We start from the raw sequence: 27,370 nt of genomic DNA on the forward strand, positions 1-27,370 counted from the left end.
GATGCTAACGATACTTGAAAAAAAGCAGCTCTAATGTCCCAGCTGGATCAGTGAGCACTTTTCTGACACCGGGAGGTGTTGAAATCAGGAATTGTCCGTAGTACTCAGCCTGTCATCCCAGAAGCATCTCTCAGGGGCTGTATGCAAGTCGTCGACATTCTGGAAACGATGGGGATTGGCAAGAATACCACTTCGAAGTCAGTGGAAGCGGGAGGCTCAACGGAAGGCAAATACGAGGATGAGACTAAACATCCCACCTTTTTCACCCTCCCTGTAAGTAACATGTCCCGGTACTACGTAGTCAAGCGCAGCGTGAATCAGTTAATAATGCTTTCTTCTAATTATGGCCTACAAAACCTTGATTTCCTCAAGTAATTAGCAAAACCTCTTTTGCTGCTTGTTGCTGTTTACGTATAAATACGACCAGTTACCTCGTCTGTAGGTACTTCACGCCTGCGCTCCAAAGGGGAGCTCTTCGCAGGAGCTGCCGTTCCTTCCCCAGGCAGCTGATGATTAGAACAATTAACTGCAGAATGCACCAGCCCCTGGTATGTCCCTCGACTAAAAGTAGCAGGGACAGCGAAGAAACATTTGCTTGTCTTCTTTTAGCTTAGTCACGCTGTCAGTTGTATCGTTCTGTCATGTGTGTCTGCTTCTAAGGGACTCTGCCCATCAGTCTGGTGTTGGTTTCCCCCCACCCTCAGCTGATGCCGGCTGGGCTGGACATGATGTCTTTCGAGTTTCTATATATTCTTAGACGTGCCGTTAAGGAAATGATCGCTTGCCACGCTCGTAATGTTTGCTGACAAAATGACAAAGGCAGATGTCAAGTACTGAGAGAGAGAACCGAGTGACACGAGGTCGCGATGGCAAAAGAAGTGTTTCTTTTAAGGCTTTGTGTGTTTCTTTGTTTCATTTTTGAGGTCGTGATAAATGGTGGAGCAACATCCAGCGGTGATCAGGATACGGAAGACACGGAGTTGATGGCCATCTACACTACAGAAAATGGCATAGCGGAAAAGGTACGTGGTGGTTTCCTTCTAGGTAAGAACTCATTCCTGGTTTTTCCGTTCTGTTATCTATCCACACTAGTTTTACTTGATTGAGACATTTTCTTTCTCTAATGAAACGTGCTGACTTGCAGATTCATACCAGACTTAGGGGACTTCTGTCCTAGTGACTCTGCTGGTCACACGCTTTGGCTGCAGAATGCAGGGAGTGACTCGGCAAATGTTCGAAGCAGTTAATGCACTTTGACCTGGCACCAAAATTCACCAGAGGCATTTTTTTTATTTCTTCATTTCCATTGGCCTTTTGCATGGTTGCGCTGATACAGTCATTCTGTTCCCTTCTTCAGTTCTTAACTTTTTATCGTGCATTTAGTCAAGTAAAGTGGTGGTGCTGAGCTCTGTCAAAAGTGGGATCTTCCCCATCGTCGTTACCAACCCTCGGTTCCAAGCAAGGGCATCGTGATGCTCTTTTCTCTGAGGCTTTGATTTGTGTTGGCGCAAGGATGGCGTCGAAGGGTGCAGTTAAGGTTTTCTACATCAAAATTTCCCTTCTGAATTTCAGATTTGGACATGACCTGAGCAGGTGGTTCAGACAGAGTTCTTTTAGTGTTGCATTTTTAAAAGGATGTTACAAATGCCACGATGTACGTTTGTGTCCTCCTTCTCTTACAAATAGCCTGCCTGTACGCCTCGAGTACATCTCTCCCACCATCTTGATCGCGCTGATACTTTCACGGACAAATCTTGGCAGCTCTTGATGTCTGTGCATGTGTGACGGCTGATTTTTGGAGCATGCTCAGACTAGCGTGGAGGGAGACGATCTGATAAAAGCCTTGAGCAAAAGGTGTTGGGATGAAATTGTGCAACTAAGATAAGCGATCTCTAGACATTAAAACATGTCTTCATGGCCTGTTTTGACCAAATGGGTATTTTTCTCCTTTCCACTTGATCCATGTGGTCAGAACTGTAAAAGATGGGTGATCTTAAAGAGACCGTGAGCTTTTAATCAACCGCTTACAGTGGGTGAGCAGTGAAAAGGGGGGCTGTAGCGATCAACAGCCTCATGCATTAAGAAAGTAGTTGAGGCTGGTATTTCTGGTAACGTGGGCAGACCTCTTGCTTTTCACTTAAAGTGCGCAGGAAGCGCGTTTGGTTTTTGACTTTCCATTCCCCTTGAGACGTCTTTTGCCAAAAAAGCGAACGGAAGACCCTGAATTAAAAGCCTTTAACGAAGAGGACTGAAAAGTACTCGGCTGTTGGAGGATCTCCGATGCTGACGTCGTCTCACAGTGTTTGTTGGCTGAAACAGTGAACTGTTGGCCCATGTGAGAAATAACTGTCCTGGCCCGGATGAGAAGTAACTATAGAACTGTTTCTTTTCTAGGGGAACAGCAATATGTTGCTTATTGCTTAGTAGAATTAATTTGAATGTGTTGTTGGCTCTTCATTTAAGGTATTTCTCTAAAGGCCTGTTCCCCGCAGTTAATCAGTTTTCTTTCGGTCGTTAGCGCTTGATACCAGAGCCTTCGTCTCGCACTGCTGTTGGTCTTTCCTTCTTTTGGTGTGGGTTTGCTGGTTTGGATTCCCCCCCACCCCACCAGTTTTGCTCCATCTTTGTCTCGTTTCCCCACCCCCCGTTTATATTTACTCCGCAATTCTTTGTTCATGTTTGGGTTTCCCCACCTTGGCCCAATTAAAAGTCATAAAAGGAATTAGTCTCTGATGGATATCTCATTCGAAAAAGGTACAGTTTGTTCCCAGCAGCTCCCCACAGCATGCTCCGGCGTACTGGACAAGCACCGGCACATCGTGCGTATGAATTAAAGCAGCAGGCCCACGCTCGAGGTGTGAAAGGGCCAGTGACTACCCAGTGACTTAGCAACAGGCTAGCCAGACCTCACCCTAGTCCTCCAATTCCTCATTCTTCAGTCTTGGTCTCTTTTCTGCCAGTTCCCTTTAGCCATTACCTGCTAAATGTTTGATGAAGGCGAAAGCTTCCTTTCCAAAGTCATGTAAGTCTGGCTTTTGGAAGGAATGAGAAGTATCCTGGATTATATTGATTTATTTTTTTTTATTCGACTGCCTTGCTGTGTAGGACAGACGTTGCTGACAATTATGCCTCAAAGTATGACACGCTTTTCTTAGAGGACTTCACTTCCTAAGGGAGAGATTAAATGCGTTGGTGTGTGCCCGGAGAGAGCGGTGTCCATGCCGTGGCGGAGCTGACTTGTTCCTCGGCCTGCTGATCTTTTTTGTTCTTTGCAGTCCAAGATAGGCATCAACGTCCCCACAAACGAAAAGCTCTGAAAGGACTAATAAACTTTCTATGAGTGCCGTGGACTTCCTGGTAGAAACAGGTCGTCGTTTCCAATTTCTGCTGCCCTAGAAAAGAAGCCAAAAGCTGAATTTTCAAAAGGCAGGGGCCGAAGCAGAGTCACCAGCCTGCACAGATCACTTGCTGGATTTTTAGTGAACCTGCTGTCTTGCATGGGAACATCATGAGCTTTGAAAATCCTGTTTCTGTCCATCCTTGGAAGGAATAATGCACGTTACTCAGTGCCCGGTGGTAGGTGTTTTATCTTTTCACCCTGCAGGCAGGTTGCGGAACTACCCACAGGTTATTCTCCGAAATCTGTTCTGCTAGTTGGGTGGCTTCAGCACACCAACATGAACGTGACTCATGAAGCAAAGGATTAATTTCTGCTGATACCTCCCTGTTCCTACCTCAGGGCAGATGTTGTAACCATTCTTACTCTTCCTTCTTGACCTCTGCCTCTCTGAAAGCGTATGATGACCTCTTAGTAAAAATGTTGATTAAACAGGCGGTCTCACTGGTGAGCAAATTTCGTGGGGCGAGCATATGTTGCAGTGAAGTAGAGGAGAGGTGAGGCAAGCGTACACACACAGATTTTTTTATATATAAATTTGTCTGTTTGTATAGTCTGTGGGGAAAGGTTAACAGAACTGCTTTATAACAACAAAGAACATCACAGGATGATGTTCATCTCTCAGGGGGAGTCTTTGTTTTAAGAAAGTTCTTGGAAGAGCCTTCTCTGTCCTGCTCTTTGTCCCTAACTACGCTGGCTGCTGAGTCTTCTTCTTCCTGCCCGTCCCTGTGTGTCAGCTGCTCGTGCCCTGCCGTGGATCTGCACGTTACTGCTTGAGGGTTTTTTCCCCAAGTTCCAGTTAGGGAGACAAGATGCGTACAGGTTTGCTGCTGCTCAGGCCTCTCTACTCTAAAACTCAAGTTTCTGGGTTTTCTCATTTGCCATTTTTTAGAGAATGGGGTCAGGAGAACAGTCTTTCAGTCGATGAAAAAATGACATTGGTGCTGCAGACTGGCCAGATGTGTAATCAACACCCTTACTCCTCTGTTGAGGGAGCTGTGCTTTAGCTCAGCTACCCCTAACCCTGGTGAGCAGATCACTTAACGTCATTCAAAAGAGTTTTCTGACATATTTTCCTTTTCCACCATCATCCCGTTGACCTTTCCGTAGCGGGGTGGTCCTTTACGCTCCTTGAATTCAAATAAACCTGGTGGCATTTGTTTTCCCGACTGAAATCTGAGGTAAGAGGGAAGTGCCATGGCTCGATTTGGTTTCCTTGGCTGGGAGATGATAAACCAAAGGGAGATTATCTAAGCATAATCTGTGGACATGTTGTGATGGGGTTTTTTTTTGAAGAAGAAGAAGAAGTAAAGACTATTTGAGGCGAAAGTCACGAGTCTGGCGAAGTTCCCGGTCTTTGTGTAAAGCTACTTCACAAGAGTTTGTTGTGTTCTCGTGTGGGTTAGGTCAGAACGATAGTTATATAAGGTGTTTTTTGGTTAGTGGAGCTGAAATGATAAAATCTGATACTTCCTCCTGCTTTTGTTGTTAGTATTTGGGCTCTGGAGCATTGTGCTTTTGTTGTGAGGAATTTCAAAAACCAGAGTTTGAACGAAACAGTTCCACGGAGCTGTCAAGAAGAAATGATCGAGTGGAGTCTTGGTTTAATGGAAAATCTGCAGGGATTTTGACGCGTGTCTCTGGTGTGGTCAGTTGTCTGTTGGCTCCCTGCGAATTGGGGTACGTGGTAGGGCAGAACGTGGCCTGGCTTTAAATTCCTCTAGGTTTGGAGGAAGTCCCTTTGACCAACAGAAATTGGCCGTGGATGTCTTCGGTTAGAACAAGCAACGTTTTTCTTGACTGCTCGGATGCAGGGTGGAGGCAGAAATAATAAATCCTGTGGGCAAAAAAGGTTAACCGAGACTGAAATTGAGTAAGAATTAAGTGGGGAAGCAATTATAATAATGAGGAACTTCCTTGCCTGTGAATCTCTTATGCAAGGGTAGCCATTCTACTTTGAAAATAGCCCGTGTTGGCTCTTCTGCTTCGTTCCTGTTCTTCCTTTGTGATTTGTTATTTGGAATTTTTTTAACAATAAACAGTTTTGTCATGATAATCTCACTTTTTGGACACCCATTGTGCTCAGTACAAGTTCAGTAGCCAGAGATGAGCTTGTCGGCAGAGGTAAAAGACTTTAAAAATTAACAAACCAGCCTTGCTGGGGAGTTTTATGCCCGTCTTGGAATATGTGGGAATTGCCTGATAGTTTATTCATGTATAACAGTAACCTACTGTTGTTGTGTGTGTCCTCCCCCACTTTTTTCCCCCTCCCACCCTTTCTGCCCTCCCCGTCGAAACAGAGCTCGCTGGCGGAGACGCTGGACAGCAGCGGCAGTTTGGACGCGCAGAGAACCGACATGATTTACACTATCGAAGACGTTCCTCCTTGGTATCTCTGCATATTTTTGGGGTTACAGGTAGGTTTCAAAATGTAGAATCATAGAACGGAAGGGACCTTAGAGACCATCTGATCCAACCTCCCTGATCCCCTCAACCAGCCCAGGTTGCTCAAGGGCTCATCCAACCTGGCCTGGAACATCTCCAGGGAGGGGGCACCACAAGCCTCTCTGGGCAATTTATTCCAAAGTCTTCCCACCCTCGCACTGAAGAATTTCTTCCTAAGATCCAATCTAAACCTGTTCTCCTTCAATTTAAACCCATTTCCCCTTGTCCTATCACTGGACACTCTTGCAAAAAGTCCCTCCCAGCCTTCCTGTAGGTTCCCTTCAGGCACTGAGGGCAGTGATAAGGTGTTCTTGGAGCTCCCCCAGCCTGTCCTCATAGCAGAGGTGCTCAGCTGGAATATTTTCCTCGGTGATTTTTAAAGCTCATTTACTATTTTCAGTGTAGCCCGTTGCGTTTGCGTATGTGACAGTTTTACTCTTCCCACATATGAAGGAAGCGTTAAGATAGTTTCTTGTGAAGTTGATCACAAAGATGACTGAGTTCATAGTGATCCGTACTGTTGTTTGCCGGCCTAGGCCACTTGTGAGATTCACGTCACTATTTAGTCTTCCAAGCTGCCGTTAGCGCAGTGGGAAGCTCCAGAAAGGGCCACCTGGCGCCTCCAAAATTAACGATGAAGAGAAGTAACGGCTCCGTCCTGAAATCTCAAATGTTAAAGCTGCTGTTGTAGTCATTTCAATCCTACAAGCTTGATAGCATCATCCCAGACGTGTAAGACTCGTTAGTAAGTAGAGCAGGCAGATCCTGTGCTCCTCAGAGTGAGAGCGAGTGCTTCCTGCAGCGAGTAGGAGTGTAGTAGTGAGCTGGCCTCTGCTACCAGCTCAGCCACTCGCTTGCACGAAGCAGAACTCAGCTCTTTCGTCTCTTTTCTTTCTTGATCGGTAACAAAGTCTGTCCCACAGGAATGCTGAGAATTTGTTAATATCTGTAAAGTATGTCAAGATCTCCAGACAAATACATTCCGAAGCATCCTTTTTCTTTCTGCCTTTCTTCAAGGACAGCCGGTTCCGTAGACATTCTGTTTTTACTTGCGTTGTCGAATGCGATGGCCCTCGTTTGTTTGTTTGCTTAATGTCTTTGGATTGAAAAAGAATTAATGAGCACCTAGTTGCCAGTCCGTGGGAGCTTATTTGCAGCCTAAGTTCACTTGTAAGCTAATGGTTTCTCCCATGGTTGAAAGTGAATAGAGTTATTTATCTGCTTTTCTGAGTGTGAAGCTGTTTGCAGCACAGTTACCTAGATACTTCCTCGTCAAGAGCAGAAGCTGTGTCGCTATGCGAATAACCGAGTTTTTCCTACAGAAATAGCAATCATTAGCAGCAGCCTAGTTGGAGCTTGACATGGGAGGAAAGTGTTTGAAGAACTGCTCAGGCCCAGGAAGTGAGAGCTGTGGTGGATGGTCCCAAAGCAAAAATATCCGATGCGAAAGAAGAAATGTGCATAAATCTGTATACTTATGGACTTATATGAAGGTCTGTAAATACATCAAGGGGGAGTGTCAGGAGGACGGAGCCAGGCTCTTTTCAGGGATGTCCAGTGACAGGACAAGGGGCAATGGGTACAAGCTGGAACGTAGGAGGTTCCACAAAAATATTAGAAAAAACTTATTCCCTGTGTGGGTGCCGGAGCCCTGGCCCAGGCTGCCCAGAGAGGGTGTGGAGTCTCCTGCTCTGGAGACTTTCCAACCCGCCTGGACGCGTTCCTGTGGGGCTGCCCTGGGTGACCCTGCTCTGGCAGGGGGTGGCACTGGGGGATCTCCAGAGGTCCCTTCCAACCCCAAACATTCTGTGATTCTGTGACACTTACAATATTAACAAACTGCTTTTCTCTTCGCAGCATTACTTGACGTGTTTCAGTGGAACTATCGCGGTGCCCTTCCTGCTGGCTGATGCCATGTGTGTTGGGTTTGACCAGTGGGCTACCAGCCAGTTGATTGGGACCATTTTCTTCTGCGTGGGCATCACTACGTTGTTACAAACAACTTTTGGGTGCAGGTGAGATTCGGGGCTTGTTTCTGCTTGTCGAGATGGTGAGAAGGCTCGCCGTCAGTTCCAGGACGCGGTCTGAGATGCGAGAGGGAGGTCATGTGTTTTCAAAGGATGAACAAGAAGCACAAGTTAGCAAGTCAAACACAGGGCAGTTAGAGAAAGCTTTTGGAAAGCTGCTCCCAAAAAAGCTGGATCTGCAGTGAGAGGAGGCATTCCAAGGATAAGAAAATTCAGCAGGGAGAGGGAAGTCCATGAGGACAGAGAAGGTGCTTCTTAGGGGAAAGGAAGAAGTCATATGTGTTGGTAAAGAGGAACTAATTTTGATATTTTGGTTCGTTTCTTGAATGATACAATATTCTGGCCAATATTTGGGTGGTTGCGTTTAGTCCTACAGCAAATTGTGTGCTCGTTCCGTAAAGTGCTTTTGAAAAGATGGCGAAAAACTTGATATTATTCTCTGAACTCGGCATCTCCGGCACCTTCCAAGACAAACAAATAGTTTGATTTTATTTGTTAGTTGCTCCGAGTTGCAGGTAACGATCCTTCCTTGAGTTGGGGAGAGAGAAATTGCTGTATGGGGTGTGTGTACCTCCTCCTTTGCTCTGCTGTCCTTAGGAGGATGCGAGAGACAACTGAAGCGTTGGCAAATCCTTGTAGAAATCTGGCATTGGTCAGAACAGGATGTTATAAATTTTACTAACGTGAAGATAAATCTTTTTGGAAAATGTATGCTCGCTAGTAAACACCGAGGAAAGGTGTTTGACATGTTTACTTCGACTTTTGTTGACCGCTGGTGAGAACCAGGAATAGCTAAAACCTGCCAAGTTATTTCTGCATCGTCTCGACTAAACCGGGAGTGCTAAGTAAAAGCAGAATTAAGGGGTGGGTTTTTAAGGGTGTGCCCTCCTGTGGTTACTGGAATGATCCCTGGGTCATTGAGTTCAGTTTAAGAACAATGTGAGCTGAAATCTTGCATTCCGGTAGAAAATAGATGAACACCTCCCCTATTTTTTAAAGATTTATTTAAGAAACAGAATCTTTGGGTGGGAACGTTATCTCGGGAGGGTGCAGAAGGCAAGCCTGGGGTAGATCACTTGCAGCTGTGGATCAACTTTCCATCTAAAACTTTTCCACGTGTTCCAGGTTGTCCAATGTAATCTTTAGTTGCTTTTTTTAGTTAGCTGTCTTTTTGTCCTTTATTTTTTTCTCACTCAGCTTACAGCTGCACCCTTTTGTATGAAAAGTTCCTTGTGATGCCAAAACAGCGTAATGAAGATCGTTGAAAGAGAGAATTTCCTTTCCCCGATGGGTTTTCTTTTAGTCAAGACTACCTGCGGTTAATAATCATATTTTCTGCCTGATGGGCTCTTTGTGCTCATAGGGTAGCTTGCCTGAGCTGTGATCTAAATTTTCAAGCCCCTCGTCCAAAAGGAGACAGAGGAGCAGGGTTGTGCCCTTTGGTCTTTAGAGCCTCCCTTTTAATGGGAGCAGTGGAATTTTATTTCCCCTCCGTCTTCCGTTTGCACTTTCTGTAGGGAATCAAGGGATTGGTGAGCAGGGCAGGAACTGGAAGATCAGGTCTTTTACTGTTCACAGAATCACGGGATTATTGAGGCTGGAAAAGAGGGTGCTCAGGCCCTGGGATGCTCTGCCCAGGGCAGGGGGAGTCCCCGTCCCTGGGGGGGTTTAAGGAGAGGCTGGATGTGGCACTTGGTGCCTGCTCTGGCCCGTGTTGGGGTGCTGGGGCAGAGGCTGGACTTGATGATCTCAGAGGGCTTCGGCAGCCTCAGCGATTCTGTGAGCACCCTCTCTGTTGAGGAAGAGCTTCCTGAGATCCAACCTGAACCTCCCCTGAGGCAGTTTCAGGCCCTCTCATCCTGGGGGAAGAGCCCGACGCCCCCCGACTGCCCCATCCACGCAGGGAGCTGCAGAGAGTGATGAGCTCCCCCCGAGTCTCCCCTTCTCCAGCTGATTTCCCCCCAGCCTCTCCTCACGGGACTTGCCCTCTGGTCCCTTTCCCATCCTCGTTGCTGGGCTTGCAGTGGTTCCTCTCTGGATTTACTGAAGTTCAAGATGTGCCCAGTTTTGTAACAAGGGCAGAGTGGGGGATGGAGATGAACTCAAAGGGGAGCTTGGTTTTTCTTTACTTCTGCTTCAAATTTAGCAGGAAAAAAAATATCTTATTTTTATAATGCTTCCTGGCACTTGTATCTCTTCCCAGAACTCAAGATTTTCATATTTTGGGTTGTTTCTTTTACTGATTTTGGGCTCTCTCGTGCTTAGTATGGAGTGATTTGGGGCTCTTGCAGAAACCAGTGGGGTCCCAGCGTTTTGAAACGCTCTGTTCTCTGGGTGTAACCCCACCTCTATCCTTCGTGGTGGTTTGGGTGGTTGGTTTTGGGTGTTTTTTTTTTCCTTTCCAGTGGCTTCCACTTGCACCGTGAAGTACATGTTTATGTACTGAGGAGACAGTTGTGTTTGGGTCTTAAAATAAGTGAGCTCGTATTTAAAGGGAACGTTTCCGCAGTTGAACATTTTATAACTCTGTAACATGTGATTCTGGTTTTATGTAAGGATGGGAACGGGACAGAGCAGCGACGTTCTCTAAATGAGATTTTAAAGTATTTATTGGCAGGTCTGTCAACTGCAAAGTATTTCAGCAAATAAAGCCACTACGGTTTCAAAAGGTCAAATTCCAGGGTTTAAAGGTCCTTAAAGATGGATTTAGCTCAATTATGAGGCGGAGTTGTGGTCAATTTGGTACCCATACTCATTTTAGGAATTCAAGCTATTTATTAGCTTATGTAATAAGCCAAGAGATTTGGCACGGGTTCAGGGTAATTAGTATGACTGAGACAATCAAATACAGCTTTAATTTACCTAAACATTTTAGGTTGTTTGCTGCGCCCGTCACCGCGGTGTCTGAGCGTTCTTCCATCTGGGTGAGATGTTCAGGTAGTGAAGACATTTCCAGATGACTTCAACTGTGTGAAAAAACCTCTCGGCTTCACCAGGGTTGGTGCCAAAATTGAGCAACTTCACAATTTAGACAGGAATTAAAGCGATCTCCCGATCATAAGCTGGTGGTACTTTACCCAGCTAGTAATGAATGCCTGGCTTAGCAGTGGGAAAAGTATTTCCTAAGGCACGTTCCAAACCAGAGCTGTCTCTGCAGAAAGAGGCTGATCTGGTTTGGCTGATTTTGAGTAATAAGGTGGGTTTTTCTTCCAAATAATAATAAAAAAAAGCAGTGTTTTTTCCTGCTCAGTAAAAATAAAATGCAATATTTGGAGCCTGCTGGCCCTTTTGGTAATTATTCTAGGTTACAGCTAAGGCCTTATTGCGCAACACGGACATAGGGTATTTTTTTTGCCACCCAAAACTCGTGGTTTTGTCTCGATCCAGCTGACTTCATCGCTGGAGAACGTGTTTGCAACGTATATTTACAAAATTATTCTGGGGGGGAACAGAGCCACTGTGTAGGTGGGACAGCTTGTTACAGGTTCTTGCGTATTTTGCCGTGGGCTCCGGCTTGCTCGCTCGGCTTAATGAGCCTTGAAAAATAAGGTGAATCATTCACTTGTAGCTACCGACCGTTTCTTCACCAAAGATAAAGCTTGGGTTTTTGCTCGGAGAACCGTCAAAGGCGATCGCGCGCCGTTCAGGTGGCTCGTGGGTTTTATGAGGTTCGGCTTTCTAACCCAGTTTTCAACGCCGGCGGTGGGTGGGTCGGCTTTTCAGATTGCTCCTTCCCCGTGGTAGCTGGCTGTTCTGATTTCCTGCTGGTGAACTTTACAACTCCTGTTAGTAACGTGCTGCTGATTTGATCTTCTTTGTGTTGAGCATGTGCAGAATTCCTCCCCCCAGATTTATTCTTTTTTTTCCCCCTTTATGCCTCTTCTGATCTTTATCTCGGTCTGTCCAGTTAGTTCTCTTTTCCTTTACTGGTGTTTGCGCTGGCATCAAGGCGCTTCATTGCGGCCGTAGAACAGCCATAAACACGGTGCGTGAGCAATTACACATGTTCCAGGTCAAGATGTGTTACAGAACAGAATCTCGTTACAATCCATTTATGATGGTATTTATAGAATGGTTCAAAGTGCATCTTCTCGGTGGTTAAGTAACATCTGGACATTCGCGACGTTACGCAAGCCGCGCTCGAGTCAGTAAGTACGTAGTTGGTGTCGGTAGATGCTCTTAAGACCTCTTAAACCTTTTGGGAAGTGTAAGCACCAGCGCTAAGAATGTCATCTTGAAATTCCTGCGGCGTTTGCATTTATTGTTGGTGGCCACCTGGAACATCTAATCAGCTCTTACCCGACCCAGTCACTATTTACACTTCAAGATGAACAGTATAAATGACTGTGCTCGGAGTCACGCAGAGGGGAGGCAGTGAGCGTGCAGGCTGCGTGTTGCACCATCCCAGAGCCCTTTTTTTAATGTGGTGGGGCAATAAAAGCCGCGCGTTCAGCAGTCTGGCTGGCACCTGCACCGCGGCGTGGATCTGCCTCCTTGGCGTGCCGCCGGGTCCAAACCTCAGCTCGCCAGCCAGTACCCGTGCGCTGGTGTCGTAGGCGTTGTATTAATAACTTAATGCATGAGGTGTCCTCTAAATCTCAGTATTCCTGTGGCTGTTCTTTTTAATTCTCCTGTTTCGCATTTTTAATAACGCCCAACGAAGGATGAGGAACCGCGTAACTGCCACGGATAGCCTGAGGCAGCGCCGTAACGCCAAGAAATGTCAGCATCTCTTCTTTCCCTTCCCACCAGGTTACCCTTGTTTCAAGCGAGTGCTTTTGCATTCTTAGCACCTGCTAGAGCAATACTCTCCTTGGAGAAGTGGAAATGTAATAATACAGGTAATTGTCGTTTACGCTTGTTCAGGTTTCGGTCACAAATGACCCAGATCACATGTAGCGCAGCCGCCAAAGCTTTTGATGTAGGAACTGGAAGGAAGGACAGGGAGGATGAAAAAGTCTCTCCTTTTACGATGTTAAAATGTAGTGAAAAAAAATGCCTAAAACTGTCTTTTTGGAATTCTGTTTCTGATTATTTTATTGTTTTTAATTTAAAAATGTTGGCAAAAGAAATCTGATGGTATAAACCAGTTTGCTTGTTCAGAGATAGGCAGAAGGATCCCCTGAGTGTTCCTCTGCAATATTTGGCAATAGTGAGTCCAACTGAGTCCCTTTAAGTCGAGTAGTAGGAAGTTTAAGCATCACCTCAAGACCAGTATTTGTACCAGTTTAACTCACACCTGATGGGTTTTGCTGAGCAAGCTTTTACAGTATTTGCATGTTCATTTTCACTTTTTTTTCTTTGCTTCCGTCACCGTCCTGAAACGTTTTGGATTTATTTAGGGCGAAAATGTGCAGAAAAACTGGTTGGGTAGGAGCCTTCATTGTAACTTAGATTAGAAAACCAAAGTGGTGACAGCTCTGGCAAGAGGTAAAGGCAACAAAACTGTGCCAGTACTGGAACAGGCGCCTTGTTGAAAGGAAATACTGCCTGATAACCTTTGGTGGCAAAGCAAATTTTGACTCTTTCAGCTTTTCAGAAAGAGCTTTTGCTGCACCTTGCCCTTGAACCTTCGAAAGGTGTCGGATGGGGTCAATTCATCACTCAGCGAGTGACCTAAATTGGTGAACAACAAGCACTGGGTTGCTTGGGCCCGGGTTTGCAGTTGTGTAATTCTCCATTCCTCCTTTATTGGAGTGGGGAAAGAATTCCTGACTGACCTTTCTTTTTTGAAAATTAGAGGGGTTTTCCGCTTTGGTACAGTGGGGAAAATTAGTGGTTAGCTCCTGGGGAATTGTAGGCATGTTATTACTTTGATTTGTAGCACGGCAAAGCTTTTATTCTGTGCAAATCAAGGCTCATTTGTCAGACGCAGCTTAAGGAGAGATGTGTTTTGTATTAAATGATGACAGAGTGACAGAGGAATAAATGCCTTGTTTTCTTTTTCTTCTTTTTTTTTGGAAGATATAACAGTTACAAATGGAACAACAGAACTGCTTCACACTGAGCACATCTGGTATCCCAGAATAAGAGAGGTAATGTAGGAGTAGCCTTTAGCTGTTGATCTGTCCGATTCCAGTTAAGTTTCTCACCTAACCATCTGTGTGTTCTTGTCTTTAAGTTATTAATTTCTTTCACTGCGATTTCCATTCGAATATATCCCTTTTACGCATTTCATGGAAGCCTTCGTCTTTTCAACTTGTTCATTGCTGGACAGCAAATCCAAGGAGTTAGTTACCGCATTCCAAAAGATGCGCAGTTGAACCGCACGAGCCAGACGAGTGCTCTTCTTGTTAATCCCTTGTGGTTTGTGCTCGCTGGTCGCAGTTCAGCGGCTGCCAGACCTCTTGCCTGCTGTCCCTCTGGTCAGTGGGCTGTCCCGTGGAAGGTAAATACGCAGTTAGCAAATCCCCTTCGTCCCCAGGTCATGGTTTTAAGTCGGAGCCTAATTCTGATGAGGCGTTGATTCCTCCTTTCCGAGAGACTTGCGGAAATCTGGCAACCTTCTTCTCCACTCGCAGCACTGCAGTCCGAACTCCGGCGTGCTCCGCGGAGCCCAGGCTGAGGTTGTGTGCCCAGGCATCACACCAGAGCGGTAGATAGCGTAGTCCAAATCAGGGCGTGTGTCATGGAATTTATCTCCCATCCCGTTGCTTTGGGCTGCAAACTTTTTCTTAATTAAAAACAAACCCCTCTCTCTTCCCCATGTTCAAACCATAGCTACATCCTGCCAAGAGCCCTGCAGCCAAGAGGGCTGACAGTCTCCTGAGACCACAACGCTGCTCTATACCAGCTTCTAAGGAGCACTTGTGAACAATGCAGCACACACTCTGCCCCTAGGAGCTAGGAGCATCACCTCCGTGCCGCCAGCAACCCTTGCCGGTTCGATCTGAGAGCTTAAAGGTTAGCCTGGAACCCAGGTCTCCTGTCTGACAGTGTGATGTGCTATCCACACAACTACCAGGCTGGCCCACTGGTCTGTTGTGTAATAGTTTTGTGGAGCGAGCCATAAGTGTTATGCTTAAGCAATAAGTCACTTAAACATAAATGAGATGTTTTATGACGAAAAATTTGCTGAGTTCCTCTGTGTCGCTGAATTCTTTTAACTGCAGTTTGTAACCCAGAGCAGAAAAAGAAATGTTTTGGCTTTGCGTGCGAGATTCGACTGAGCCGTCTCTTTCCCCGTTCTTGTGTGTTCAGATCCAAGGTGCTATTATCATGTCCTCCCTGATCGAAGTGGTGATCGGTTTGCTCGGCCTTCCCGGCGCCCTGTTGCGATACATCGGACCTCTGACCATCACGCCGACCGTCGCTCTCATCGGCCTCTCTGGTTTCCAAGCTGCTGGAGAAAGAGCCGGCAAACACTGGGGTATCGCCATGCTGTAAGTGCTCCCGGAGGCGTTCTTGGCTTGGGCTGGGGGATCCCAGTTGGTGAGTCGTCGTGCGGGAGTTGTGGAGTGCCGGGGAAAAGCCAGAGCGTGCTCAGGTGCCGAAGGGAGCGTTACAGCGCTCCCAGCACGCGGAAATACTCCGTGCGGGTCTGGATCGAGTCAGCTGGCAAGTTGGGAGGGAGGACAGCAGCAACGGAGGAGGCAGGAAAGGGCAACGCTGAAAGGAGCGTAAGGAGAGCTGAAAATTCATGGGAGCTGTTGGCCGGGTCTCATTCAGTGCTATAGAAAAGATGATTTAGCAAGACACCGGAGAGGTTAGTGAACAGCTTGTGTTTCTGTTTTCGTGATGCGGTCGTTTGTGTGTTTTGTTCTGCATCAGTGAGCAGATACCATTGGTAGTAGTGGTTCGTCATTCCTACTGGTTTACTTACCTAGAGCTGAGAGAAATTTGTGCAACGAGAGAGCACGTGTCTCTTCTCATGAATGTGCCATCAGCCCATGAGGCAGAAGACGACGGATTCCTGTTTAGTAGACAAAAAAGCTTTTAGGGTGGATTTCAGCTGCGATCTGTAGGTACAGAAGTCAGGGAGGTTTAAGGATTGAGCTTAATATATGGAAGGGAGTAACTGAGACAAATGGAGATGAAGAGAAGACAAAAGCTTCCTGCTAGGTGCTGTGCATAAGCAGCCAAAAAAGGATGGAAACCACATTTTTGGGAGAAGTAAATAAGCTGTAGCAGTCGCTCTGCTCTAATGTAGAGCGACCATCTTTGTGCTGGCTCTGGAAGCGGAAGGAATGACTTGATGAGATCAGAATCTGATCTGACTAATCTGTTTGCGCAGGACTTTGAACATGTAAAGTATTCTGTAAGTGCAGCTTATGATTAAAAGGACTGTTTAATTCTCTTCTGTCTCGGATGTTAGCATCCTGACTGTTTTTGTAATTCTGTTATGTTAAGCAGCTGACCCAAAGGAATGTTTTATTTTCCTGTACAACAAATTCTGTGCAAGTTTGGACTAAAGTTAAATCAATCAAGCAGACTTTTGGTGAGTTGGACATGGAAACGTGTAATTGAAGTTGACACTTTGCAGATGGAAAAAATATAAATCAATTTAGCAACAGGATTTAAATATTGCCCAGTTAATAAGTATTTCTGGCTTCTGCCGTGCAAAAATGTGCTCTAGATTGTTGAAAATAGCTCCGTAGCCATCTAGAGCCTCTCAAGAGTGATCTCTCCAAGATGTGGCACTTGAAATTGTCTTTGCTGTTCTGAAATGAGACAAAAATACTGTATTGCTATCGAGCGCAGCACAGTAACACCCGAGCAAGAGCCGTTATCCACCATTCGCTGCAGATGCCATTTGAAAAGACTTTTCAGTTGCCCAAACTGTTTTTCTGACCTGAAAGAACTTAATCCATAAAACGCATCGCTTTGTGACCTGTAAAAAGGGAAATCAGGCCTGAATTAGCCTTTGCCTCTGTGTGTGGGGAACAAAACAATTTCTGGGGCCTTTTAGTTAGAGAACGGCGATAAGCCCCCCACCCCGGTGTGTTGCAAATGTTACATTATTTGCAATAATAGAATATTATTACGTTATTTACGACTCTCTGCTAAGAAAAGTCAAATAGCAAGCTGGCTGTCCTCAGGTGAGTGTGGCGGGATGGCCGGAGCTCCTCTGTGCAGAAAGAGCTTTGGGAGAGATGCCAGAATGTTCCTGAACACGAGGAAAAGGTGCTTTTAGCGTTCCCCTCCAGCCGGGGCTCAAGGCTATCAGTGACACCCTTCTTCTGCAGAGCTCTTTGTTCCTGGAGACGGAGGGAGAATAAAGCTCCGTTTTGTTTGTTAAAGGCTGAAACTGATCTTGGAGGGAGGCATAAAATCGTCTCGTTTTTAAAAGTCAGCGGATAAAAACGTAATCTCAACTTTCAGGAAAGCTTCGCGTCTTCAGGCATCTTGGCTCTCCGGGCAGCCCTTTCACAGCAAAACTCGTTTGGGCGATTTCAGACCCGAGCAGCCCGCCCTGGCTTTTTAGTTTTCCTTGCAGTGGATCCTTATTTTAGCTGGCGAGTTGAATTAATTTGTAACGTATAGAGAAGCTTTAGCTGTTTGGATGAGCGGGGAAAGCGCATAACGCTCGAGGCATCCAAAAACTGTAATAAAGTGGGTTACTAGTGAACTGCAGTCCAAGTGGAATCTTGGCTTTTGGGGCTCTAATCAGCTGTTTATTGAAAGGTGCATATACCCCAAAAACCGTGATTCTTAAAAAATTGAAGGAAGAATTGCCCTCGACAGAAATTTTGCAGGCGCTTTGGAGTTTTATGCAAATTTTGACATGGAAAAAATATAAATTGCTATATACTGGCCCTCAGTTTTTCTGTCTCTTCCCGTTTGGTGGGAGCAGCCTTTGTGCTTCATGTGCAGAGAAGACCCGGACACATGAGATAGAGTTTGTGTCCGAAAGAAGATCTTTAGTGGCTGCTTAGCTCCGAAGATTTTTTCTTTAGCCTGATGCACTTCCCTGGTTTTCATTTCTCTCTTTGCTGCTGGCTGTTTCACAGCGCTTTAGAATACAAATTGTGTTGGTTTGGCTTTCGTGGAATAATAATTTATTTAAAGTGCGCTCTCTTCTGATGCCTCGCTTTGTGCTAAATTTAAAATCCACGTTTATATTCTGTGCATGAAGAGCCTGGACAGGTTTGTGCAGAGGATTTTTAACATATAGGTGCTAATGATGTGCCTCTCTCCTCCCACCTTCCTCCTCCTTTTTTCTCAGGACTATCTTCCTAGTATTGTTGTTTTCTCAGTACGCCAGAAATGTCAAATTTCCCTTACCCATTTACAAATCCAAGAAAGGATGGACAGCGTACAGGCTGCAGCTCTTCAAGATGTTCCCTGTAAGTAGTTGAACTTGTTCTTCAGTTGGCAAAAAAAAACCCCAAACCAACCTTATTTGTGATTGGGGCTTTTTTTTCTTTTTCCTCTTCTTTCCTTGGTTTTGATTTGTCTTCAGATCACAGAGGTGAAATAAAAGCTTAAATGGGAAAATAAACTAAATTTGCTGCAGGAAATACAGTCTCATGTTGTAATCCCGCCATCCTGGTCTCCAGTGAAGGGGTGTTGGCATGATGAAGGTCATGGAGAGGGAGGGAAGGGGGTGGAAAAGAAGCTGCATTTATGCACGCAGTGAAAGCCTAACCTGAGCCCTCCGAAAAGGGACAGTGAGATCGATATCTTCTGGTTTTCTGAAAGCAACACTCCCTTCCCCCAGTGTGAAAGGCTTCTTTTCATCTCCCTGGTAAAGCTGAGACTAATTCACTGGCTTGTTTAAGTGCCCATTTGGAGACTTTCCCATTCGTTAGGGGAGAGAAGAGGCTTCCTCTAACTCTGAAGCTTTCGTAACAACAGCTTTGTTGGAGGCAAGGGGGGAGACACCTCACGGATCTATTACAGGATTTATTGCTTATTCTGACTTAAAATTTCACTGAAGATCACGCTCGAGTAGCGTGTAATAGATATTCTGTGCAGGAACCATTTGCCGGTGATGAATATTTATTGCCAATGATAGTTAAACGGCTTTTTTCCCCCCACCTTCCTTTCTCACAGATTATTTTAGCTATTTTGGTCTCCTGGTTGCTTTGCTTCATCTTCACGGTGACAGACGTCTTTCCCCCTGACAGTTCCAAGTATGGCTTCTACGCTCGCACGGACGCCCGGCGAGGAGTGCTGTTGGTAGCTCCGTGGTTCAAGGTTCCTTATCCTTGTAAGTATATCTGGCTTTAAGGGCTGTTTTTTCTAATAACGTGCCTGTGAGTATCATTTCTGTTGTTTTCCAAAACGTTGCTGTTTTTCTCTCAGTGCTATATTAGCACATGCTTCAACGTCCGCTCCCCTAAAGTCATCGTAAGTGGAGACAATATCTTTTTTCTTGTTCCTCGCTTTGATTTGCTACTTTAATGTCTCACCCAAGACCAAGTCTCTGAAACTTGGATTTGTAGAAGGCACTTGAGGCTTTCTCTAGGTAACTCTTGACTTCTAGCCTAGTGTGACCATGTATATAACGTGGCTTTCCAGGTTTATCGGTGCTTGGTGACACTGTGGTCAGCCACCATTAATGTCGTACAATGATCAGGATGGGTTGTTGCAACTCCTCCAGAGCTACTCAAGTCGTCGTTGATATCTATTGTCTAAAGAATTGTAGAATCATAGAATGGTTGAGGTTGGAAGGGACCTTGAAGATCATCTCGTTGCAGCCCCTGCCCTGGGCAGGGACACCTCTCTCCCACCAGCCCACGGTGCTCCAAGCCCCATCCAACCTGGCCTTGAACCCTCCCCAAGATGGGGCATCCACAGCCTCCTTGGGCAACCTGTGCCAGAGCTTCACCACTCTCACGGGGAAGAATTTCTTCCCTATATCTAATCTAAATCTCCCCTCTTTCAGGTAGTGGGTGGAGTTTTTTCACTGACACCAAGCCACTCTTGACTTAGCACAGTGTAACAACTGCTCAAAATGTCCAGACTTGCAGAAGCAGCATTGGGATCAGGCCAACAGGCAAGTCAGAAAATGCCGAGTCGATGCTCATTTGAGGAGAAAAAAGTGTTTACAAGAGTACAGGAAAGGCTTTACACAACGTCTTGGCTCTTTGTATTCTTTTGTTGGCCACCTCTAAGTCAAAAGGTGTTACAGGCCCTTTGTTACGGCGTGAGGTAGAGTTGCACAACTGCTTCACCCTTGTGCCGCTGAGAAATTAATGAGGTAATGATAGGAGGATACTACTGGACTAGAATAATAGAAATGCTTTGGGATGCCACTGCGTTGTGAGGCAGCTCCGAATGCTTTGGTTCTGATCAGTTCTTAAAAGAAACCACTTCTAAAGCAGTGCTTGTGAGATGCATAATAGAAGCTTTTGGGGAAAGAAGAGGAGGAAAACTTCTCCACACCGGTTAGACCTCTCTTATTTGTGAAGCCTCGTTCATTCGCAGTCGCGTGACTTCAAGTTCCTTTTGTTGCGAGAGGCTCCTCTATTTCAAAGAGATAAAAGCGTCGAGGCAATTGCTGGGGAAAACCCTGCCAGGCTTTTCTACAGGCTTAAATTAATCTTATTTTCTCTTCTACAAAAATTTGGACTCGGAAGGTGTTTGTGCAGCCATCGGAGCTGGTTGCTGGCCTTTCTCTTCGGGAGACTAAACTTGTAACCAAAGGCTGAGTTTTTAGAGCAATAATTAAGTGGCATTCGCCTCACTGATCAGGATTGTTTTTTCACAAGCGGTAGTTCAAATTCCTTCCTTCTGAACAGGAGGAATTTTTTTTTTTTTTTGGTGGAGTTTAGGGTTTTTCTGGGTTTTTTCCAAGCGTGATCAAAGCAGTCGCTTGGGCGGTTTGTCTTTTGCTCCTTTCATCTACATGAATTGCCAGCTTGTGTGTCTGTGAAGGGAGGTTGTTGATTCCATTTCAGATGAAGAAATAATGTGGCCAGCAGGACCAGGACGGAGATGGTCGCCCCGTGCTCAGCACCTCGAACCTTGTGTTCAGTTTTGGGCCCCTCCCGATGACAAAAGACATCGGGGGGCTGGAGCGGGTCCAGAGAAGGACGATGGAGCTGGAGAGGGGGCTGGAGAATGAGTGTGATGAGGAGCAATGGACAGCTGGAGAAGAGGAGGCTGAGAGGAGACCCCATCGCTCTCTGCAAGGGGAGACCTTCTTGCTCCCTGACAGGAGGGTGTAGCGAGGTGGGGTCAGTCTCTTCAACCAAGTAACAAGCGACAGGACAAGAGGAAGCAGCCTCAAGTTGCAGCAGGGAAGGTTTAGATAGGACATCAGGAACAATTTCTTCCCCGGCAGGGTTTTCAGCTGCTGGCACAGGCTGCCCGGGGCGGTGCTGGAGTCCCCATCCCTGGAGGGATTTCGAAGCTGTGGAGATGTGGTGCTCAGGGACACAGGTTAGGGGTGGCCCCAGCAGCGCTGGGTTGGATTTGATGATCTTAAAGGCTCTTTCCAACCTAAACGAGTCTGATTCTATGCAGTCGCTGTATGTTTTGATACCCGGATTGTTCTCCGTGGCATGAGAGATTCCAGTTTCCTTTTCTTCACAGTTCAGTGGGGACTGCCAACGATTTCAGCCGCTGGAGTGATAGGAATGCTTAGCGCCGTCGTCGCCAGCATTATCGAGTCAATAGGAGATTACTACGCCTGTGCCAGGTTGTCTTGCGCTCCCCCTCCACCTATTCACGCGATAAACAGGTATGTCAATAAAAGAAATTTTCAGTGTCTTAAGCTACTTTTCTTTTTTTCATGGGATAAGACAGAAATGTGCTCCGAGGTCAAGTGTTACAACGTGGCCAAACATGACGACCAAAGGTCTGAAATATAAAATGCAACTATCGTGTTGAATTATTTTGCTGCAAGTGTAGCATTGGAAACCTAGTGCTGTTCCTGCTGGCGTCCACGGTAGGAGTTTCCCTAGGGACAGAACTCTAAATTGGTTCTGGAACCAGGGTGGTTTGTCAAATTCACCTGAAATGCAGTTCTAGAAACAAAGAGCAGCTCTAAGCTTGAATTATTAGTTTAAGAAGAGAGGTGTCTAAGAGGGAGAAAACAGAACCCAAGTTGGTTTTCCAGGTGTGTTGGAGCTTGAAACGTGAATTATAATAGTTCCCATGGGACAGATGCCTTAAGAGACTTTCATCAAGGCATAAAGCACCATCGGATGAGTCTGCGCTACTACAAGTTTGACTTTTTTTTCCTGTTTGTGATTTACAGGGGGATTTTTATCGAGGGTCTCTCCTGTGTTCTGGACGGAGTATTCGGGACAGGGAACGGATCCACTTCCTCCAGCCCTAACATTGGTGTCCTGGGCATCACGAAGGTACGTGCTTTACCCTGAGTACGGAGCGAGGTGAGTATTTTATCTCCTCTGAGAGCCGGTTTACTGGTTTTGTGTTTCACAGCCTCTTCCAAGGCACCGTGCTGTTTAGTGCTTCATGCGGACAAGCTTTACCCAGAGTTCTGAATTTACTTAACTTGTCCATACCAGCCGTTCTCTAATGGTCAGGCACTCTAGATAAAGACCTCAAAAATATTGTTTTTATTCAGAGGAAGAGGCAGTTAGAAAACCTGCAGAAAGCAGCTGATGCTAAATAAGCTATCCCTTTGAAAACCGAGACGGCGTTTCAGGGCTCTAGGGTGTTGGAGCTGAGGCCTAAACACTGAAATTGATTCTCTCTGGGATATCTCGGCTCCGAAAGCATCGCTAAGAGAACTGTCTCTTTTTAACATCTCACTTGAACACGCAGTTAAAGCAACTTGAAGTCCCTGGGCCTGTGCTAGGACTGGCAGAGCTAGAACGGGAATTGCAGTTAAGGTGACTTCAAAATTAAATGGGCCCTAAACATTTGTTTCTGTCGTGATAGGTTTTAAGGCACTGACATGCCGAGGGGATTACGTGGTTTTTGGGGTGTTCCTCCGTAGAATCTTATCGGCACTTGTGGAATTGAGCACGTTGTGAAGTGAGTGTGTGCTGGAGCGCCTGGGAGACCTTGGGCTGCAGATAGATTTGCTTGATGTTGTTAGTTTAACCTTGTTAGGAAACATTAGCAGAATTGCTAAGAGTGATTTATGCTGTAAATTTGTACATCTTGTTGCGTATTTTCCTTGGAAACTATAAATCTACCTTGTGTGTAGGAAATAAAAACCGTATGCCCTCCACTTGCAATAACTCATCCTTCTGGCTTAATCCAATATAGACGATGAATTTATCTTCAGCCATTTTTTTCTGCACAAAGGATGATGCTGTTCGGGGTTTGGGTGGAATATAAATACAAATAGCACCATCTGCTGTCTGCATGTCTGCCTTTCAGCTGCTGGTGGAAATTTCCTAGAGGAAATTTTGCTTAGAGAAAACCTTAAAGAAGGGTCTATTCTGTTCTGCTCCCTTTCTCTTGCGTTACTTCAGAGGCCTCGCTGTGAATTAACAGCATCTTTTTGTGAACAGTCCGCAGAAAGGAGTACATTTGGCTTTGGAACAGCGAAAAAATGAATATTAAACCGGCAGCTGTTAGAGAGAACAGAATTAACTACAGTTGGGTTGGAGCGTGATGGAAGAAGGACTGTGCCACATCCAGAATGGCCCAGCTGGCTGGCTGGGCTCCACGTTTGGTCTTGTTCTCCCGTCTGCTCACTCCTTCCTAAAAGCCTAATGGATTTGCAACTTCCATTTATATCAAAATAGATTTTTGGCATGTAGATACTCCACTGTTTGTTCAGGAGGGGAAACCTTTAATGCTCAAGGTTTGCAAAGACATTTACCTCCCATGAAGTTGGGCTCTTAGAATTTAAATTTGAGGCTTCAGCTGGATGTAAATACTGCGAAGTCTTTTAAGGGGAATCAATTCGATCTGGTGAGTTTGGGCAGAAGTAGAGGCAGCTTGTGCCTTGGTGTTGGTGATGAATTGGATACTCAGGTACTACACACCCTCCAAAATAATCACATAAAGTGTGTGTTAGGGCAGTTTGAGCTAATTTAGCTCCATCGCACATGATTAACAAATTAATATCTACTTCTCTTTGAAGCTGCAACAGGAGACCTACAAAGGGCTTTGCTAGGAACCACCTTACCAGTATAACAGGGGGGTTTTTTGTCCCTGATACTCCCCTTATCCAAGTAGAACACTATTAAAATATTGATCGTTCAGGTCTATCGACTTCCACTGCAACACGGTGCCAGAGAAACACTGTCCCGAGCTGGAATGCTTAAAATAAAAGCTTGAAGGAAGTGCAGGCGCTTGGTTTCGCAGGGTTAGCACAGCCAGGGTTTGTGTATTAAGCGGGTTCAGCTCTGATCTCGGAGGGACGTTGCGAGATCCGTTGATAATCTCTTGTCTCGAAAGCCTGCGCCTCCTTCCAGTGAACTGCGTGGCAGGAACTAGCACGTATGTTCTCGTGTAAAAAGACAACAGCACATGGATCTTCCAACCAAAACTGTTCTATGAATCTATGATTTTATGTATTTTGGAGTTTCTGTTTGCGTTACAGCGGATCCATTTGCTGCCTGTCCTAGTTACAATCTGCTTTCTTTATTGGAGATGGGACCGCACCCCATCTCGTGGTCCTTGTGGCTGTAGCAGGTGCAGGTGGTTTTAAAGGTGACTTAATGTTAATGAAAACAAAATCCAACCAAATTACGCTAGAGTGAGCTTGCAGCCACCTCACAGCCCAGACCTGGGCGAAGGGGTTTCAACGCCGACAAAAAATGTGCAGGGAGAAGCAAAGTTTTACCTGCCAAAAAGAGTAACAAAAAACCGCGCAGCATGAGCTTGGACTGAACAGCCTCACAGCCTTTTCCTTTCTTTTTTTTTTTTCCTTTTTCTTTTTTTCCTCTCCTGCAGGTGGGGAGCCGCAGGGTTATTCAGTACGGCGCAGCCTTCATGCTCTTGCTGGGGATGGTCGGCAAGTTCAGCGCTCTCTTCGCTTCGCTGCCCGACCCCGTGCTCGGTGCCCTCTTCTGCACCCTCTTTGGTAACGTACGCTTTTGTGCTCCTCTTCGTGCGCCACGTGGCCGTTCTCTTTTTTTTTACTGTGTTACTGACTTCTCGTTGTTTTTTACGCTGTAGGAGAGCTAAGACTTGTTTTATTTTTGTTTAGGGATGATTACAGCTGTGGGTCTGTCCAACCTCCAGTTCATCGATTTAAATTCCTCTCGGAACCTGTTTGTACTCGGATTCTCCATTTTCTTCGGACTTGTCCTTCCAAGCTATCTCAGACAAAATCCCCTGGTCACGGGTAGGTGTTTCTGCCCCTTGGTGCAAAGTTCGTACTCACATGCAAAGTACATCCAGGCACAAAGTAAAGTAAACGGTAAATAAGAAAAAAAACAATGTATCGTGGGGACAATAAGAGCTTTAGGTAAGAAGGCAGGTGTGTTCAGAGAATTAACTGAGATGTTGGGACCCGAATTGAATGTTTCGGTGGGATACATCTGAAATTGCCCTGCTCCCACTGGGTACCACTGCAGAGCAATAGGACTGGAAGAAAGGCTGAAAAGCTGGGACTGAGGTGTAAACGATGAGGAAAGAATAAGGGGAAATACCAGGGTTGAGCTTGGAAGCCAGGAATTGATTTGGAGTTTTGACATTTTATATTTTTTCGTCACTGCGGACACATGTTGAATCTGAATTCTTGTGAACTCCAGACCAGAACCTGATTGCAGTTTCAGTGAATTCACGGAGGCACTTTTCTGTTTCTGTTCTGCCTCCTCAAGTGTGATTGTGACAGTGTGGGCCATCAACGGAAAGCTTGGCAGGAACACTGAACTTGTTTGGATTTGGGTCTTTTTGAAGGAAATTTTAACTGACTTTTTGTAGCTGTCACTTCAGAACCAGATTTAAGAGCCTCCCTAATCTATTCTAAGTTGTTCAAAGAAGTCGATCACTCCAGCAGAGTCACGTGATGATATATTAATACAAGAATCTTCCATAAGCTGGTTCTGTGAAGTCTTGCCCTTTTCAAAAGAGAGGCTTTATGAAAGGAATTATTTCAGCCCACGTGATTTTACACGAGGAACGTTTCTCCTTTCTCATTTGGTAGCTTTTAGTTTGGTTTAAATTAGACAGTTGTGCCTGCAGTAGGAACTAAAATGACATTTTTTTAATCTCCTTTTAAGTTCGTGGGGTTGCATTTTGGGGAAGAAAGGGTCCCCGTGGTGAACTACCTGAGGTGAACGTTCTGTATCTATTCCTACGCGGTTTTGAGAGTCCTGTTTGAGCAAACTCCTCACTGAGCCCAGCAGCAAGTTTTACGAGTTGACCTACGTGTAAATGAGTAGGATGTGTCAACAAAAATCCGAATTCTAAGTGTTTTTTCTTTTTTTCCCCCCTGTTCTTCTAGGAATAGCAGGCATTGACCAAGTATTAAACGTTCTTCTCACTACAGCCATGTTTGTGGGCGGCTGCGTCGCGTTTATTTTGGATAATACCATTCCAGGTCAGTACCTGAGCTTGTCGTTTGACCTGAAGTTTCCAACGAGGCGGGGGGTGAGGCAGAGATCGCTGCTTTTAACACCTGGATCAGACTGCTTGGCTGTGTGCCTCAGTTTCCCTGCGAAACTGGGTCTTTTTCACCTTAATGCCTCCGTCCTATTAAATGTAGAAAATAGCTGACTGCAAATCAAACCCAGTCGTCTCCAGAAAATGTTTTTAAGATCCAAACGTACTTCGTTGGAGAGGAAAAATTGGCTTCTGGTTACAAAATAAAGCAGATAGTAGCCACCTCCAACAAACACTCTTCCTGCCTCTCTGAGGAGCCCAGATCTTTCCTGGGCTTTGAAACTTGGGGTTTTCTTTCTTCATACACGGAGCAGAGGTGAAAATGTTCACGTGTGGGTTCTTTTTTTTTTCCCTTTTGCCTCCTAGGAAGCCCTGAAGAAAGGGGAATACGGAAATGGAAGAAAGGGGTTGGTAAAGGAAGCAAGTCGCTGGATGGCATGGAAACCTACGATTTGCCTTTTGGCATGAACTTGATTAAGAAATACAGGTGTTTCAGCTTCCTGCCCATCAGCCCCACCTTCCTGGGTTACACGTGGAAAGGCTTCAGGAAAAGCAGTAACTGCAGGAGTTCAGATGAAGACTCGGAAGCTACAGTATAGCCTTAGTTGAAATTCTATTCTCTAGTTGTAGTAAAAAGATGTATTTGCAGTTCCTTGCTGATTAAGAAGCATTAAAATATATGTTTTGTATATCTGCATTTAAATTCTGGAACCAGAGCTGAGACGGATTTAAAAAAAAAAAAAAAAGAAAAAGAAAAAAAAGCAAAAAGCTTTCCTGTTGTGGGTGCTGGTAGCCAGATCTAGTGTCTCTGCGTCAAATTTGCAAATGCTCCTCTCTTTAATTTTGCTTATTTATTTTTTTTTTCAATAGCTGTAGATAACTTACGTGCCGAAGTCCGTTTATTTGAATTGAGAGGTTCTGTGAGCGCGTAGGTGCTATAGAAAAATGTTCCTTTTTGGGGTGATTTTATTGAAACCACTGACGCTGGCATTCGTGGCGCCTTCATTGCTGGCAATGAGAAAATTGGAAGCCTGCGAGAAAGGAGGAAAATTTGAAAGGAAATTTGAAGCCT

General features: G+C 45.5%; 1 protein-coding gene across 1 annotated transcript; it reads left to right on the forward strand.

Annotated features, from left to right (window-relative positions):
* Positions 1 to 27,032, forward strand: SLC23A2 (solute carrier family 23 (ascorbic acid transporter), member 2). Its single transcript, XM_009868231.1, has 15 exons — positions 1 to 273; positions 924 to 1,022; positions 5,698 to 5,814; positions 7,700 to 7,857; positions 12,622 to 12,710; positions 13,834 to 13,904; positions 15,070 to 15,251; positions 18,035 to 18,155; positions 18,865 to 19,021; positions 21,352 to 21,499; positions 22,019 to 22,124; positions 24,643 to 24,772; positions 24,899 to 25,036; positions 26,141 to 26,236; positions 26,665 to 27,032. The coding sequence occupies exons 1-15, from the start codon at positions 142 to 144 to the stop codon at positions 26,895 to 26,897; spliced, it is 1,977 nt and encodes a 658-aa protein (XP_009866533.1). The 5' UTR covers positions 1 to 141; the 3' UTR covers positions 26,898 to 27,032.
* The last annotated feature ends 338 nt before the right edge of the window (positions 27,033 to 27,370 follow it).

This window comes from Apaloderma vittatum, unplaced genomic scaffold (assembly GCF_000703405.1).
Source record: "Apaloderma vittatum isolate BGI_N311 unplaced genomic scaffold, ASM70340v1 scaffold4764, whole genome shotgun sequence".
NCBI classification, from domain to species: domain Eukaryota; kingdom Metazoa; phylum Chordata; class Aves; order Trogoniformes; family Trogonidae; genus Apaloderma; species Apaloderma vittatum.